At 43.4% G+C, this 13,235-nt stretch overlaps 1 protein-coding gene across 1 annotated transcript; it reads right to left on the bottom strand.

Moving 5' to 3' along the window:
* Positions 1-5,895: 5,895 nt before the first annotated feature.
* klf6a (Kruppel like factor 6a) lies at positions 5,896-12,708 on the bottom strand. Its single transcript, XM_085418165.1, has 4 exons — positions 12,323-12,708; positions 10,163-10,736; positions 9,292-9,415; positions 5,896-8,757 (listed from the first exon to the last, which is right to left on the bottom strand). Exons 1-4 carry the CDS (start codon positions 12,422-12,424, stop codon positions 8,706-8,708), a joined length of 852 nt encoding a protein of 283 aa, XP_085274291.1. The 5' UTR covers positions 12,425-12,708; the 3' UTR covers positions 5,896-8,705.
* Positions 12,709-13,235: the final 527 nt, after the last annotated feature.

The raw sequence follows: 13,235 nt of genomic DNA, 5'->3' as shown, positions 1-13,235 counted from the left end.
ATTTTACCCAAAGACCCATTAGGTACTTTTTGTCAGATTATTATTATTATTATTTTCACCATCCACCCCCTGCTGTACTAGTTCAGGGAGCTAAAGGGGAGTGAGAAGCGAAAGGCTTAGTCTTCTTCCCAAATTTCCGTTTTGTCCCATATAAATAGTTCCTTCCCATTAGAAACTCTTTCTGATGCCTGAAAATTATGATGAGCACAATTATGACGTGTACTATATGTGGTGGCCGTGGGAGGTCAAATGCATTGCAACTTAAGGAAACACTAGCAAATACAATCATGCTGCAAAACTGCAGAAAACACTGTTTTCTACATCCGTAAAAGAAGCAAGGATTCATCTGATTGTTGTGAGGGCGAACACAAATCTCTCTTAATCACACAATCCAAGTAATACCGTGGATACATGTTTGCTATTAGCTAAACGGCTAATAGCATGTCACCTCTGCAGCTGCTCCGGCATGACTTTTATTTTTGTAAGCTTTTGCAGTGTTTGATTCTGTTGTGTTTCATGTGCTTTTGTGGACTTTTCTTAAAGTTGTACTGAGTTTGACCGCTCAGGGCCACCGTACCTACAGCTAATTCATGCCGACTAGCAAGTAAATCTGCACACCTAACTGCAGTTAGTGTTTACTAATCATATTGCTGATATAAATTCACTTAAAGAAGCAAAATACAATTTAAATCAGTCAGGGTTAATCCTACCAGTGGCTTCTGTAAATAATTTTTATTAGTCAGACACTAATCCACCCGCTAAAAACTTGTACTAATGAAGTTACCCATGCTATTTTGCATAAGACTCAGACGTGTTCGCTGGTTCACCCCGGGTTCTGCCACAAGGTCACACTTAGTTACATCAGCAGGCGGAGGTTTTGCTACACTGTGTCTCTGTCAGATTTCTTGAGAGGCTGTTGCTTCTTTCGGGGCAAGCCGGGCTCTCTCTGAGGATTGCATCTCAATTTTCAAAAGAACTGATAGCTTTAGACGGAAATTAATCTGTGTTAAAAGCGGTAAAAAAGCTTTAGCTCTTCATATTTCTGGGGCTTAAATACAAAACAAAACAGAGGAGGAAGAGAAAAAAACAAAAAAAATCTAATCTGGTACATTTTGTTGTGGGCAATGTTCTTAGATCCTCTCTCATTTCTTTTTGCTAATTGCAAGACGGTAATTAAGTGCAGAATCTAATTTACTATGGGGGGTTCGTTTAAGGAAGTATGCATTATTTAAGGAGGGGGATCCAAGGAGGAGGATTAATATTAGGGCGCATTAGAGTAAGAAAAGCAGAGAGGCACTTTTGACGACAACAGTGACATTGAGGATTGAAAAGGGAACGACAATGTTAGCGAGGCAGACGCCATCAATGATGATGATGGGGCTGGTGATGATGGCGATTATGGCACAGCGGTGGCGACTGCTGTTGTGGTTCTCTCAAGCCAAGGCACATAAAGGAGGGTCGCTGACCTCTGATTTCACTCCTATTTCCCATACAAGCCAAGTCCTAATAGAGTCTATTAACAGAAAGAGAGGGAGAGAAAGCCCTGACGCTCGAGTAAAGTCTGCATATGTGATGACTTGCAGTCTGGCAGGCTGAATGAACCAGGCTCAGAGCCTGATAACCTCCTCTTTCCTTATTATTTCCCCTCATTTAACTCACTGTGTACCTCCATCACAGTCCATTTTGTGTGTGCGTGCTTGAGAGAAACTCAGCCAGAGCAATCTCTCACTCCTGCAGCATGTCTGTTATTTCACAGCAATTTTGGATAATGATTTATTTTACTATCCACAATTGGAAGGCCTTCCGCTTGAAAGGGAATGATAAAATAGTAATCCCGCTGCAATTATGTAGTGAGAGATAGTCACATTCATCGAGATCCACTGATACAGCTGACATGGACCTGAGAAAGCTTTGAATTGATGGCGACTAACGTGCCCAATCTTTTCTAGCATTACCAGGTCGGGTAAGGGTGTAAAATTAGAAAAGCCTTTAGAGTACACTCTTTTTGTAAATGATTTGTCAACCGCTTCAGAGATTGGTTGCTCAACCAAATAACTGTTATTTCACTTTATATTAATATTAAATATTCCACCAGGTTCAGCAGAAACACTCTTAACAGTGCAATACCATAACGTAAGCGGTATGTTAAAATTAGCACATTTTTAACCACTAAATTAAGGTTTTGGTATCTTTTTCAGCCACAACACGATGATTTAATTTTGCATTTAACATTTTTGTCTGTTATGTAAACTAGCTTAGATTGCTAGCTTAAATTGCTAATAGGTAAAAAAGGCAACACCAAAGCTTTGTTGCCTGTTTCTGGTTTAGCCTTGGTGATGACGATATAAATTAGTTTTAGAAGCCAGCGCTAAAGAACTGCTGTCTTAGTTTAATGTAAGTCTCTATTTTGGAGACTAGAGGATGTGAGGGCTCTTTGTTGTGTGCAGTCTACATGGTCGGCGGAGGGGTTATTTAGCCGTCATGAGGTTAGTGAAAAAAGGGTAAGCTTATTTGATCTGGAACATATTTCTAAACCTCTGACTGAACAGAACTGCTTTTTTATTGTTTCAAAGTTCACTGTAACCATTGTCACCACAGCTACGATAGAGAAGAGGAGAATCCTTCAGAAGCTAGACTTACTCGCTTGTTCACTGAAAAATTTGGCCACTGTGTAGTTTTCATTTAGTAAGACTTTAGTAAACTAGAGGAGGACTTTGTTGACTGACTTTGATGCTGGATTTTGACATTAAAAAATGTTAGCAGCAACAGGAAAACAAGCTAACTCAAGGTAAACTTCATGCTATTCATGCTAGTGTTTGATTCGATTAGCCTTTTTTTTTTTTTAAACTTTATCTTTAATACATTTACCTTTCATTGCTGACTGAAAAAGTGGTGGAAGATTTTTCTTATTAATAATAATGAAAACTCAAGCATCTAAATCAAATTCTGGACTAGAGATATTTTTTGCATCAGAGGAAACTGAGGTCAAGAGATAAGCTAACTGCAGGTTTGTTAAAGCATGATTCTGCAGATTGCATGCAAGTTATTCGCTAGGACTGTGCCATACTTGTGCTTTCAGTGTTGCCATGCTATTATCTAAATAGTTGCAAGAGTTAAAGGATATTCCATAGGTGTAAAAGAATTTTACTCAGAGGCACAATTTTAAATAGTACCTGAAAATAACGGGAGTCCTTTGGATCCTAAAGAAAAACAATGGAAATTCACCTAGGAAAAATCAAATGAAGGGTTGTAGCCTGTTGAAAGCTCAGGTTCGAATCCTACTGAAATGTCGTGGGGGGGTTAAAGCAGGCAGTATATACAGGGAAACGTTCAAACGTCTTACAACTCAAGGAATAAAGACATCTCAGCAAGCCAATCTCAGAAACTCGTGAATAACAATTATGTAAAACGCCTACAAGAAGTTATTTCTGTTGAAGGGAGGAGCAGTAGCTTCTGTGGCAACAGGAGGATATTAAATGTATGGATATTTTTGCAGGTGTCGTGGTATATCTTCTTTATCTGTACACCACATCAACAAGGATCAAGCGTTTGTTTGACAAAATCTATAAAAGGCATTGCTCTCGGTGGGATTTCCCTTTTTCCACATGGCTGTATACTTTGCTTAAGCTAGTTTTTCAATGTTTATTTTTTATACTCTTTTACTTACAATGAAAAAAAAAAGGTCAAAAGATATTTTTCAGAGGGCACCACAATTTTTTTTTTTTTGGCAGAGATGCCGGCAGACTTTTTTGGAAGTGCATGCAGGGTCATATTTTTCTCCTCACGCCTAGTATATGTGTTCTACTCCAGGCTTTCTTTGGAAGACATTTAATAGTTAAACACTTTCACTTGCACTATGTTGAACTTGCAAAAGCAACACCTCTCAATTACGTTTTCATTAAAGTGGTGCACATTAAGAGTTCCACTTAATATACATGGAGACCTATTATGTTGATATCAAGCTCCACATATTTATTCTTTCTTTCTACAAAAGTAGCTTTGCATGACTCACAATAATCCTTATTTGTCTTATACTTTAGCTCTCTTCCACCTCCATTTAAGCCAAATTTCCTCTGATTGGTTGCCTCTCAGGGAGTGGGTGGGCCTCTGTTCACATGGACAGAGCTTTGTGCTTGAGATTACCATAGTAGGGATATCAGCTCAATGAGAGAGCCAAAACTGCAGCTATAGGCTCACGGAAGTGACGTGCACATATGCTGTCCTCATTATTTAACACTTTAGCCATGCTTAATGTAAGCATCCAGCATTGTAACAATAAATATGACATAAAATAGGTCCTCTTTAAGGTCTAAATTGGAGTAAACCAATGACAAATGTTTAACAGAGGGTGTTTTAACTAAATCAAACATAGTGGAGGGCATAACTTTTGAAACAAAGTTTAGCCAACCCCAATATTTTATTTTATATTTTGCAAAAGTCTCAAAAATAAAACTACTAGCTTGGAGACAAAATGTCCCCTGTGACTATATCTTTAATGTCCAGTCTCATTCTGAGAGATGGCTTGTAGCTGTTGGTCACTTTCCACCACTGCTTGGTCATTTATTACATGCCCTTATGACAAAACCGCATTTCCAGCGCTTCACGTTGTCAGGAAACGCGAGCCTTGGGCTGCACTGTCCGCTGAGACATTAAAAGACGTACGAGATTGAAAAGTGATGGATTGTTTCCAGTAATCCTTCGGGTTTCAGCATCAATGTGGGAAAGCACGTGGCGCTCTGAACACATCAAAGGCAATACGCGGTCTTGATGCCACAGTCATGAGAAGCTTTATCCAATATGGTCCACTTCACAAGAGGTACAGCGAGGATGTGAGTCAGCAGCAGTGGAAAGTGAATTCAACATCTGCCTGGCTCCCAGCTGCAGAGGTTAAAGAACACAGAACAGGGATTTTCTCTACGAGCGGGTCAAGCGAGTGGCTTGGACTGGCTTGGAATGCTATCCCCCTTTTTTTAATGCTCAATAATGGTGCATTTTGCATGCTTGGTAGATGTGAAGTTGACAAACCAAGCAGGGCAGCAGTTTTGAGAGATCAAGGAACTCCAGGATTTAAGTGGGGGAAAAAAAAACAACGTTCTTCACCACTCCAAAGCCGGGAGGAGCGAGCTTAATTACCAACTGCAGGCAGAGCTTCATTTAGAAACCACAGGGCTTTTACTGAAAATCAGAGGTGCTAATAAGTTGCCTGCCCATTCGAGGTCATCAGCACGGGAAGCAGAGAAGAAGGGTGTTGTTTTATCTAACTCTTATTTTCCTGTTAGTTTGTAGCTTAAACTAGACTCTTTGCTTTATACACTGCTGTTTTGTATCATTATCTGTGTCAAGTAGAGTAATTATCTAACAAATGTATAAAATCGGCTCTCTAATTAAATGCCACGGGCTGTAGGAGACGGAGATAAATTATTTATTCTGCTTTGATGAGAGCTAGCTAGCTCTGAGCAGTCAGTCGTTTTTAGACTTGAAACCGCTGTAGCGGGATTTTACTGAAACTTTTCTGGGGGTGGGAAGAAAAAACAAAAAACCAAGCAAAAATTTGAATGTTTGCCACCAAGGTTTCTGTGTTTGAGAGCCAGCTTCTCCAAAGATGGTCATTCAAGAGACAAAGGTATGTACGAGTCAGGAAGAGGCGAGGTTGTTCAGAAACAAAGTATGCAGTGTTTCAACCACAGCTCTGATCTAATGTGATCTTTGTAGCTGCAGGGCAAGTTAAAAATATATTCCTCCAGCCAAAAAAAAAAAAAAAAAAGGAAAAATTTTACAAAAAACCCAAAAAGAAAATGGAAAAAAAAAAAAGGGGGGGGGGGGGGGGGGGGGGGGTTCACAGTAATAAAGCATAACTCAGGAGGAGAATCAACAAATGAGACAAAGGAGGCGAGCCAAGGTCAGATAAGAATTTCTTATTCCAATAAAAAATACATTCATACAGAAATATAACAATTTTGCAAAACAATTTCAAATAAAAATTTCATAAAGCATAAACATAACAATTTTACAAAAGTTTTTTTTTTTCCTTTTTTTTAATACAAAGATTTTAGAGAACAAAGAGCTCTGTGTGTGTGTGTGTGAGACAGAGTAGTTTGGGTAGTGGAGATGAAAGTGATGATGGAGATGTGAAAAAAAAGAAATGCGAGCAAAGACAAGAAGGAAAGAAAAAAAGCATGAGGCTGAATCAAGGCTCAATTATCACTTGGAACAGTATCGGCTGCTGTTTTCGCAGAATGGATGTTCCTGCTCTTTGCCTGCCAAGGGCCTTGCCAGCGCTCCCAAAATCTATCGCAGCAAGCACTTTCAAGTTTGTACTCATCCCCGTCTCCAGTGCCCGCTCATCTGAAATCCATATGTCGGAGCATGCCGCTCTGCAACTTGCTGCGACATTGGATTCCTGCAGCCGGGTCGCTGACCTAGAGACAGTGCCGCACAAAGATTTATCCTAAAGCAGTAATCGGTAGAAGCCCGAGCGGTTTGGGAGTCGGGGGGTTGGGCTCTACTTTGTCGTTGAGGGTCCTTCTCGCTCCACCTCCAAACAGAAACTTTGATGAGCTTTTTTTGTGGCCAAATTTCCCAGATCCTGAGAGCCTCCATTCACCCCACCCGGCTCACTCCTGTGGTTTTCATAATACTGTTGCAGCTTGGCTAAAACAAAGCTCTCCAGACAGGTCAATAACCAACCTACACAGTCAGCAGTCTGTGACAGATTCCATGCCAACAAAGCCTTTAGCAATTCATTACTGTGAGGCGGTACAAGGCGAGGCCTGTCCGACTGCAGCCTGTTAATTACAATAAATCTTTAGCTTTTTTCCCCCCTTCAGTCCCACTCGAAGGGATGCAGGGACAAGGAAAGGGGGGTGGTCAAACCGGGGTGGGGTGGGGAAGGACACCGGTGAATGAGAGGAGCAGCACTGTGTGTGATGGACTTCAGTACATACTACACAGTAGTTAACATCTTTAATAAATGAATTTAAGTGCTCTAAACATACAGCATTTGTCCTATGTACAAGTTCAAACTTAAATTAATGGCATTTACATCGACTAAACTGGTGCTCCGACTCAAAAAGAGACGGGGAAAAAAAAAAAGGCAGTTGACTCAGAAAAGGTACTTTTGTGAACATTTACATTTAAACAACAAATTAACTGCCAGAAAAAACTAGTTTAAACACAAAGTAGGTGCAATTTCATTTGTAATTGAGCCTTGATTAAGCTTTTCGCAAATCACCCAGACAACAAATGTGACACCCCAAAGGGAGCAAAACCACGGCTACCCCAGAGGGCCGAGTCACTTGCATAAGGCACCATTAAAAGGTCAACAGTGCATTATTGGAAAGAAAGTACAAAAAAATCCAAAATGACTCCTCAAGGCAAAGAATGAATGAGAATGTTAGCAAGCAGGGGTGATCTGACAAACCAGAATGAAGGCAATGGATTTAAGTGTTAAAATATATATTAAAAAAAAAAAGAAAAAAAAAAAAAAAAAGAGGAAATCGTCAAGGCTTTATGTACAATATTGTAACATTTAACTGTTTGCCGTTTAGCTGCACTTTTATTGAAACTATCTGGAGTCCTGATTACAGTGGAAACAGGAAATGAAGAAACCCTAGAACCATGCAACACCTGTCTATGATACTGAAGTTATAGTATAGTTGTGTTATACCTCTAAGCACACAGCTTATACAATTGGACTACAAATGAGCTTTGTAGCTTGTAAAAAAATAATAAACCAGGCTACATAACACATTGCACATTTAGTAGCTGCACCAAAAACACCAAAAAAAGCTCCTGTCATACAGTGACCAAGAGAGGGGAGGGGGGTAGGGGGGTGTTTTGGTCCCTAGGTTACACAGACCAGAAGGTGACATGTCAGCACCTCTCTCTCTCTCTTTGTCACTGGCTCTGGTCAAACCCAAGGCCTCGCTAGCTTCAGAGAAGCAGGGGGGCCCCCCCTCCCTCACCCAAGTCTGGTTACCACACAAGGCAGGCAGGCAGGAGCTTCCTCCCTGCCTCATCCTCACACCGCCACCAGGGAAACACAAGCGGAATGCTTCTCCCAGAATGCTCAGTCCACAGCAACATCGGTACCAGCCCATCCGCCAATCCCATCTCTTCTACCCCCCAAAATTCTCCTCTTCCTCTCCTCTCTCTTCCAGATGGGGAGGAGGGGGGTCCGGTAGCCAATCACAGACATTCACAGTGCACACATGCTTGCCTCAGACAGTTTAGTAAAGTACCAGTGTATCTGCTGTCTGGGAGATGTCCCCAAAACATCATGCACCATACGTACAAATCATTCACTCTTTAATTGTCTTTTCTTTTTATTTCTTCTGTTTTTTTTGTTTAGTTTTGTCTTTTTGTGTGTGTCTGTGTGTGTTTTAAGTCCTTCTCAATCCAAAAAAAAACAAAAAGAAAAAAACCGACAAAAAAAACTTGCCCATCCATGATTTTGTCCTCTTGTTGCAACAGACGACCTTCAGAGCGCCTTTCTCCGAAGAGAGGTCCCGGAGGCACTGGGTTTCAGTATGGTGCAAAACGGCATGCTTTGGCTGGAACACTCTCCCGCCACCCTGCTCTGGGACAGTTCAACCAAGAGACTGGTCGGGAGGCGGCGTTTGTTTACATTTTTTTTTCCTTCCTCTCCCCTTTTCAAAACTTTTTTTCCCCCCCACTTTGTGGCGTCGCTCGGCGCTCACCCCGCTCTAGATGTGCCTCTTCATGTGAAGAGCCAGATGGTCAGACCTGGAGAAACATCTGTGGATAGATTGGGGGGAGGCGAGAGAGAAAGTCAGTAAGATGCTGGATGAGGCACGCTGTAGGGCATGAAGATAGTCGTTGCAATCTGCAGACCTAAACTGAGAAATTCGTAATATGAAGAAGCCAGTTGCTTCATTTTTCCTGCAGCCTGGCTTTTCCTGATTTTTGTGTCAAAGACTCTAAAAATTAGAGTCCAAACATCAACGCAGACAAGCAATCTTGACATCTGACTCATAAGCTTCTGTTGGGCCTGAAATATGCTATGTCACATTTTTACTAGACAAACTGGCCAAAAATATCAACATGTGTATACTGAGTTAGCATTACCCGATATATCAGAGCGATCTATTCATTAGTCGAGTACTAGTTTTTTGGGCTACATGAATGTGCTTTCAGTCTAAAGACAAGCATCACTGCTAGGATGATGCATGGGAAGTGAAAATAATAAATTAAAAATCAGATCCCATGAGAACAAAAGCAGTCTTATCAGAAGCCCGGTGACGATGCTCAGAGATAAACAGCCCAGCTTACCTGTCACAGTGACTGCATTTAAATGGCTTTGCCCCGGTGTGCTTCCTGAAGTGTCTGGTCAGCTCGTCGCTTCGTGCAAAACGCCACTCGCAGCCCTCCCACGAACACCTGTATGGTTTCTCACCTGCGGGAGCAAACAAGAAGACTGGTTAAAACCCGCGCTAACATTTCCTCCTGGTGTGATGACATGCTTGTTTCGTTCATTCAAATCAATCAGGAAGACGGACTGACAAAGCTGTCTGAAACCTGGGATACCACTGAACCTGTTGGCTCACAGGCTCTGCGTGCATGCAGCTCGAAACATGCCAAGAATGTCAACAGTGCTGCAGTGTGGCTGAATGTGTGGGATATTTAAAATGCAAAACAGAGGGAGGGGAAAAAAAGAAGAAGCCGCAAGTGCAATTTCACACTGCTGATCAAACACAAGGGACATTGGAATGACCAGTCAAAGCACCTCCCAGTTCAGTCCCCCCGGCTCCTCAGCCAGTCTCCCCTTTCCCATGGTGAAACCCAATCTGTTTTGAAGTCCTTTTATCTCCTACGTACAACCCCTCCCCCTTGTAAACCCCCCCCTCTCCTCGCTCTCTCTCTGGCTCAGTCAGTCACATTCCAGATAGATTAGGTCACAGTTTAGCTATCCAGCCATGCAGAGCTAATACTCAGCGCTCCAGCTGAGGACATCATGCACTGTGGACCTTTAATTACATGACACAATGGGCAGACGATGCCATTAAGGTGGAAGACTGAATTAACAGCACTCCTGGCATCGACTCAATAAAATCTGAGATTTTATGTTTTTAAAGAAAGTACTGTCTTTCCTTGTATCCCCCTTTTCTGTTTTTACTCTGGGGCAGATAGAGCCGGGACTCACCTGTGTGTGTGCGCTGGTGTGCTTTTAGGTGGGAGCTCTTTGTGTAAACCTTGCGACACCCATTGAAATGGCACCTGTGCACACGCCTCCTGCCGTCCGGAGATGCGTCTCCGCAGGCAAGTCCCGTCTTTTCCGAGCTCTTTGCCACGCCGCCGCTCCTGATTTTGACCGGCAAGTGCAACTCGGCGTGCGTGCTCACCCAGCTGCTCATCGCGCCGCTGGCCTCCGAGTTGGCCTCGGGAGAGGATGGAGGTGTGCTAATGACAGAGGGGCTAAAAGGTCCAGAGCCAACCAAGACAGAGCCCAGAGGGTTGGAGGTAAAGCTGTGAGTGGGCGAGAGCTCCTCAGAACTGTCTGAAGCCTCGCTGCTGGCGTCTGAATTCACACTGTTGGTTTCCAAGATTTGGCTGTCCTGATTGTCCTCCTCGTGGGCCTTTGGGTCAGACTCGGCCTTGGCCTTATCCCCGCAGGCCAAGATCAGCTTGCTCCAGAGGTCCTCTTGGCTGTCGAACTTGAGGTCGGATGTGGAGACGTAAGGCTCGCTCTGCAGGTAGCGCTCCAGCTCCAAGCATGTCTGGATGAATGCAAAAGAAAAAGACACAGTAAGAACAGATGAGTCACAGCACATTCACTCATAGCAGCAAAATGCTTCTGCGAGAGGGGAAATCCTTTTAAATCATGCATGCGCACATCCCCAGTATGCTTTTGGCTGGTGGAATATTTGCTAAACGCTTACAGCGGGAAACCAGCAAATTTCTGCTATTTCTGCATGTGCAGTAATGAGGCTGCACTGATTAAGCAATAGAAGGAAAATTAAAGAAAAAACAACCAATATTTGCTGCTTCTTTGTATCACATGACGCACGCTGATATACGTCTTAAAAGCTAAGCCCCGATTTTCAAAACTTTAAACTTTTGATGGCCAATTTGGGGAAAAAATAAAGACACATGCTTCTAGAAACCGCCATTATTTGCATTTCCTGATGCCGGCGTCACTAATCATGTGTCTCCTTTGCTCAGCTCAGCCCCCTCCACCGCTGATTGGGCATCATAACACGACGCGACCACATGGAGTTCATTGAGCAGCCTCAGCTCTGAGCTCTCCTGCAGCCAAACGTGCAGTGTCATTTCAGCACTCCACAATGACTCACTCAACAAATATAGAGTCCTTTTAAGGAAGCTCCTCAACTTCCCCCTCCAACATTTCAGCTGCTTGTCCTCATGCAGGACCGCTGTCATGCAATCAGTCCTTCCCCTCACTGTCAGCCCCTCCAAGCCCCAGCTGTGAAAAGATTCACTGACTCTAAATTTACTAACTTCTACAGGGCCCTTAAAGTTAAAAAGCAAAAAAGGAGGAGGGGGGTCATTAGAAGAAGAGTTCTGAGACAGCAGCTTTTATAAATATTCTCCTCTAGGCCTCTGCAGCTTTTACACTACATTTTTCCAGCTGTGCTGGTGTCTACTCATGCGAGGAGGAGGAGTAATTGGCCGAGGCTTGACATTTTGATATCGTTATGCCGTGGAGCCCATTCAAATCCCAAGAATGATACAAACATCTGCTTCGTAAAGGAAAGCAAATGCTCTGAAGCACAGAGACGTATAACGCAGATCCCACAACAGACTTATAACTTTGTGATTTGAAAAGCACCGACAACGACATCCTCTACTCTCATGCTGATTTCAAACTGCACTTCCTTCCCACAACCGCTGTCATTCGCCAGCATGTGTCAGCAGTTGACAGAAGCACCCCAGTGCCCTGAAAGCATCGGCCGAAAAACAAGCAGAAGCCGTGCTCCAAACAGAGCAGTGGCAGTGAAGCAGCAGCACGCCGATTCTGCTCGAGTTACTCTCTCCCCATTCATCTCGGACTCCAGCTGTCAGACTGACACACTGATCCACTTCAGCCGGCCACAAACTTCAGAACCAAACAGAAAATGAAACGGGATCCGTCTAAGCAGCGGGAGCCTGTTTTTGTACAACCGTTATCAGCGTACATACACGGACATAGTACATATAAATACATTTGAAGTTGTCCGCCGTGTCATGTGTTACAGCAAGAAGAGCATGAAATCTGCTCAGTTCCGCTTTGCCTTACAGGCTCAAATTGAGACTTAGTAGTGGAAAAAAAGAGCTGCTAGCGGATACATTAACTTATATTCACCTGCTGCCAGTACTCCTCCAGTGACGGTAAGGCTGAGAAATAGCCCGTGTCGTGAACTATTTGAAGTTCTTGAAAGATGCTGCACATGGGTAGAACATCCATTTTTCCCCGAGCTTGTGATTTTTTATTATTTAAATTTGTTTTAGCTGCACTTAAATATATTTTTCTCAGGTAGAAAACCCAGTGAAAGACACAGCAGCGATCCCTCCGCGATGCAAACGACTTGTACTCAGCAGCAGCACCAGAAGAAGACTCCGCGCGTCAGTCAGCCAGTCAATCCCCCCCTTTCCTTCTTCTCTCGCTCTCGTTCAAGGTATTTGCAAACACTGCACCACACTGGATGGGGAACAACTGCGCTCTGCAAACTTCCCTCTTCAAACCTCGATGCCCCCTCCCCTCCTTCCCTCTTCTCCTCTGCCGCCCCCTCGTCGTCATCAGTTACGCCCGCCTCCCTTTCCACCAATCAGCGACGAGAAGAGCAAGGGCCCGCGAATGATATCACAGCCGACCAATCGCGTCGGTCCGCTAACTCATCTCCGCTTTTAAGTGGTTCGTTTAACTCTCAGTGGCTCGTCTCTGATTGGCTGGTATTTATAGCCACATATATATAACCAGCGACGGGCTCTTTTCGCCGTAGTCTTTTTTTCTGTCGACGGTGTTTCGCCACAGACAGCGCATGTGAGCCGAAACAGTTTCTCTTCTGTGGTGAAACCTCTTGTGTACATGTGTGCAACTTTTGTCACAAGTATTAGTTGCAACAGTGTTGTTTGAAGGGGGTTGTCTTCAAGGCCGTAACTGTGGCGAAGTGCTTGTGTTGACAAGAGCCATTGAAAGTTCCACTCGGTGAAGACGTGTCTTGGGACACGGTGACTAATGGATGGCAGGATATTATGTTATCACGACACACGCTGTC

Source organism: Rhamphochromis longiceps, linkage group LG9 (assembly GCF_057381845.1).
Source record: "Rhamphochromis longiceps isolate RC_006_pf linkage group LG9, R_longiceps_female_GT1.1, whole genome shotgun sequence".
In the NCBI taxonomy this organism is placed as follows: Eukaryota; Metazoa; Chordata; class Actinopteri; order Cichliformes; family Cichlidae; genus Rhamphochromis; species Rhamphochromis longiceps.
The sequence above is the reverse complement of the archived record's forward strand: the minus strand, read 5'-3'. Positions and strand labels throughout refer to the sequence as shown.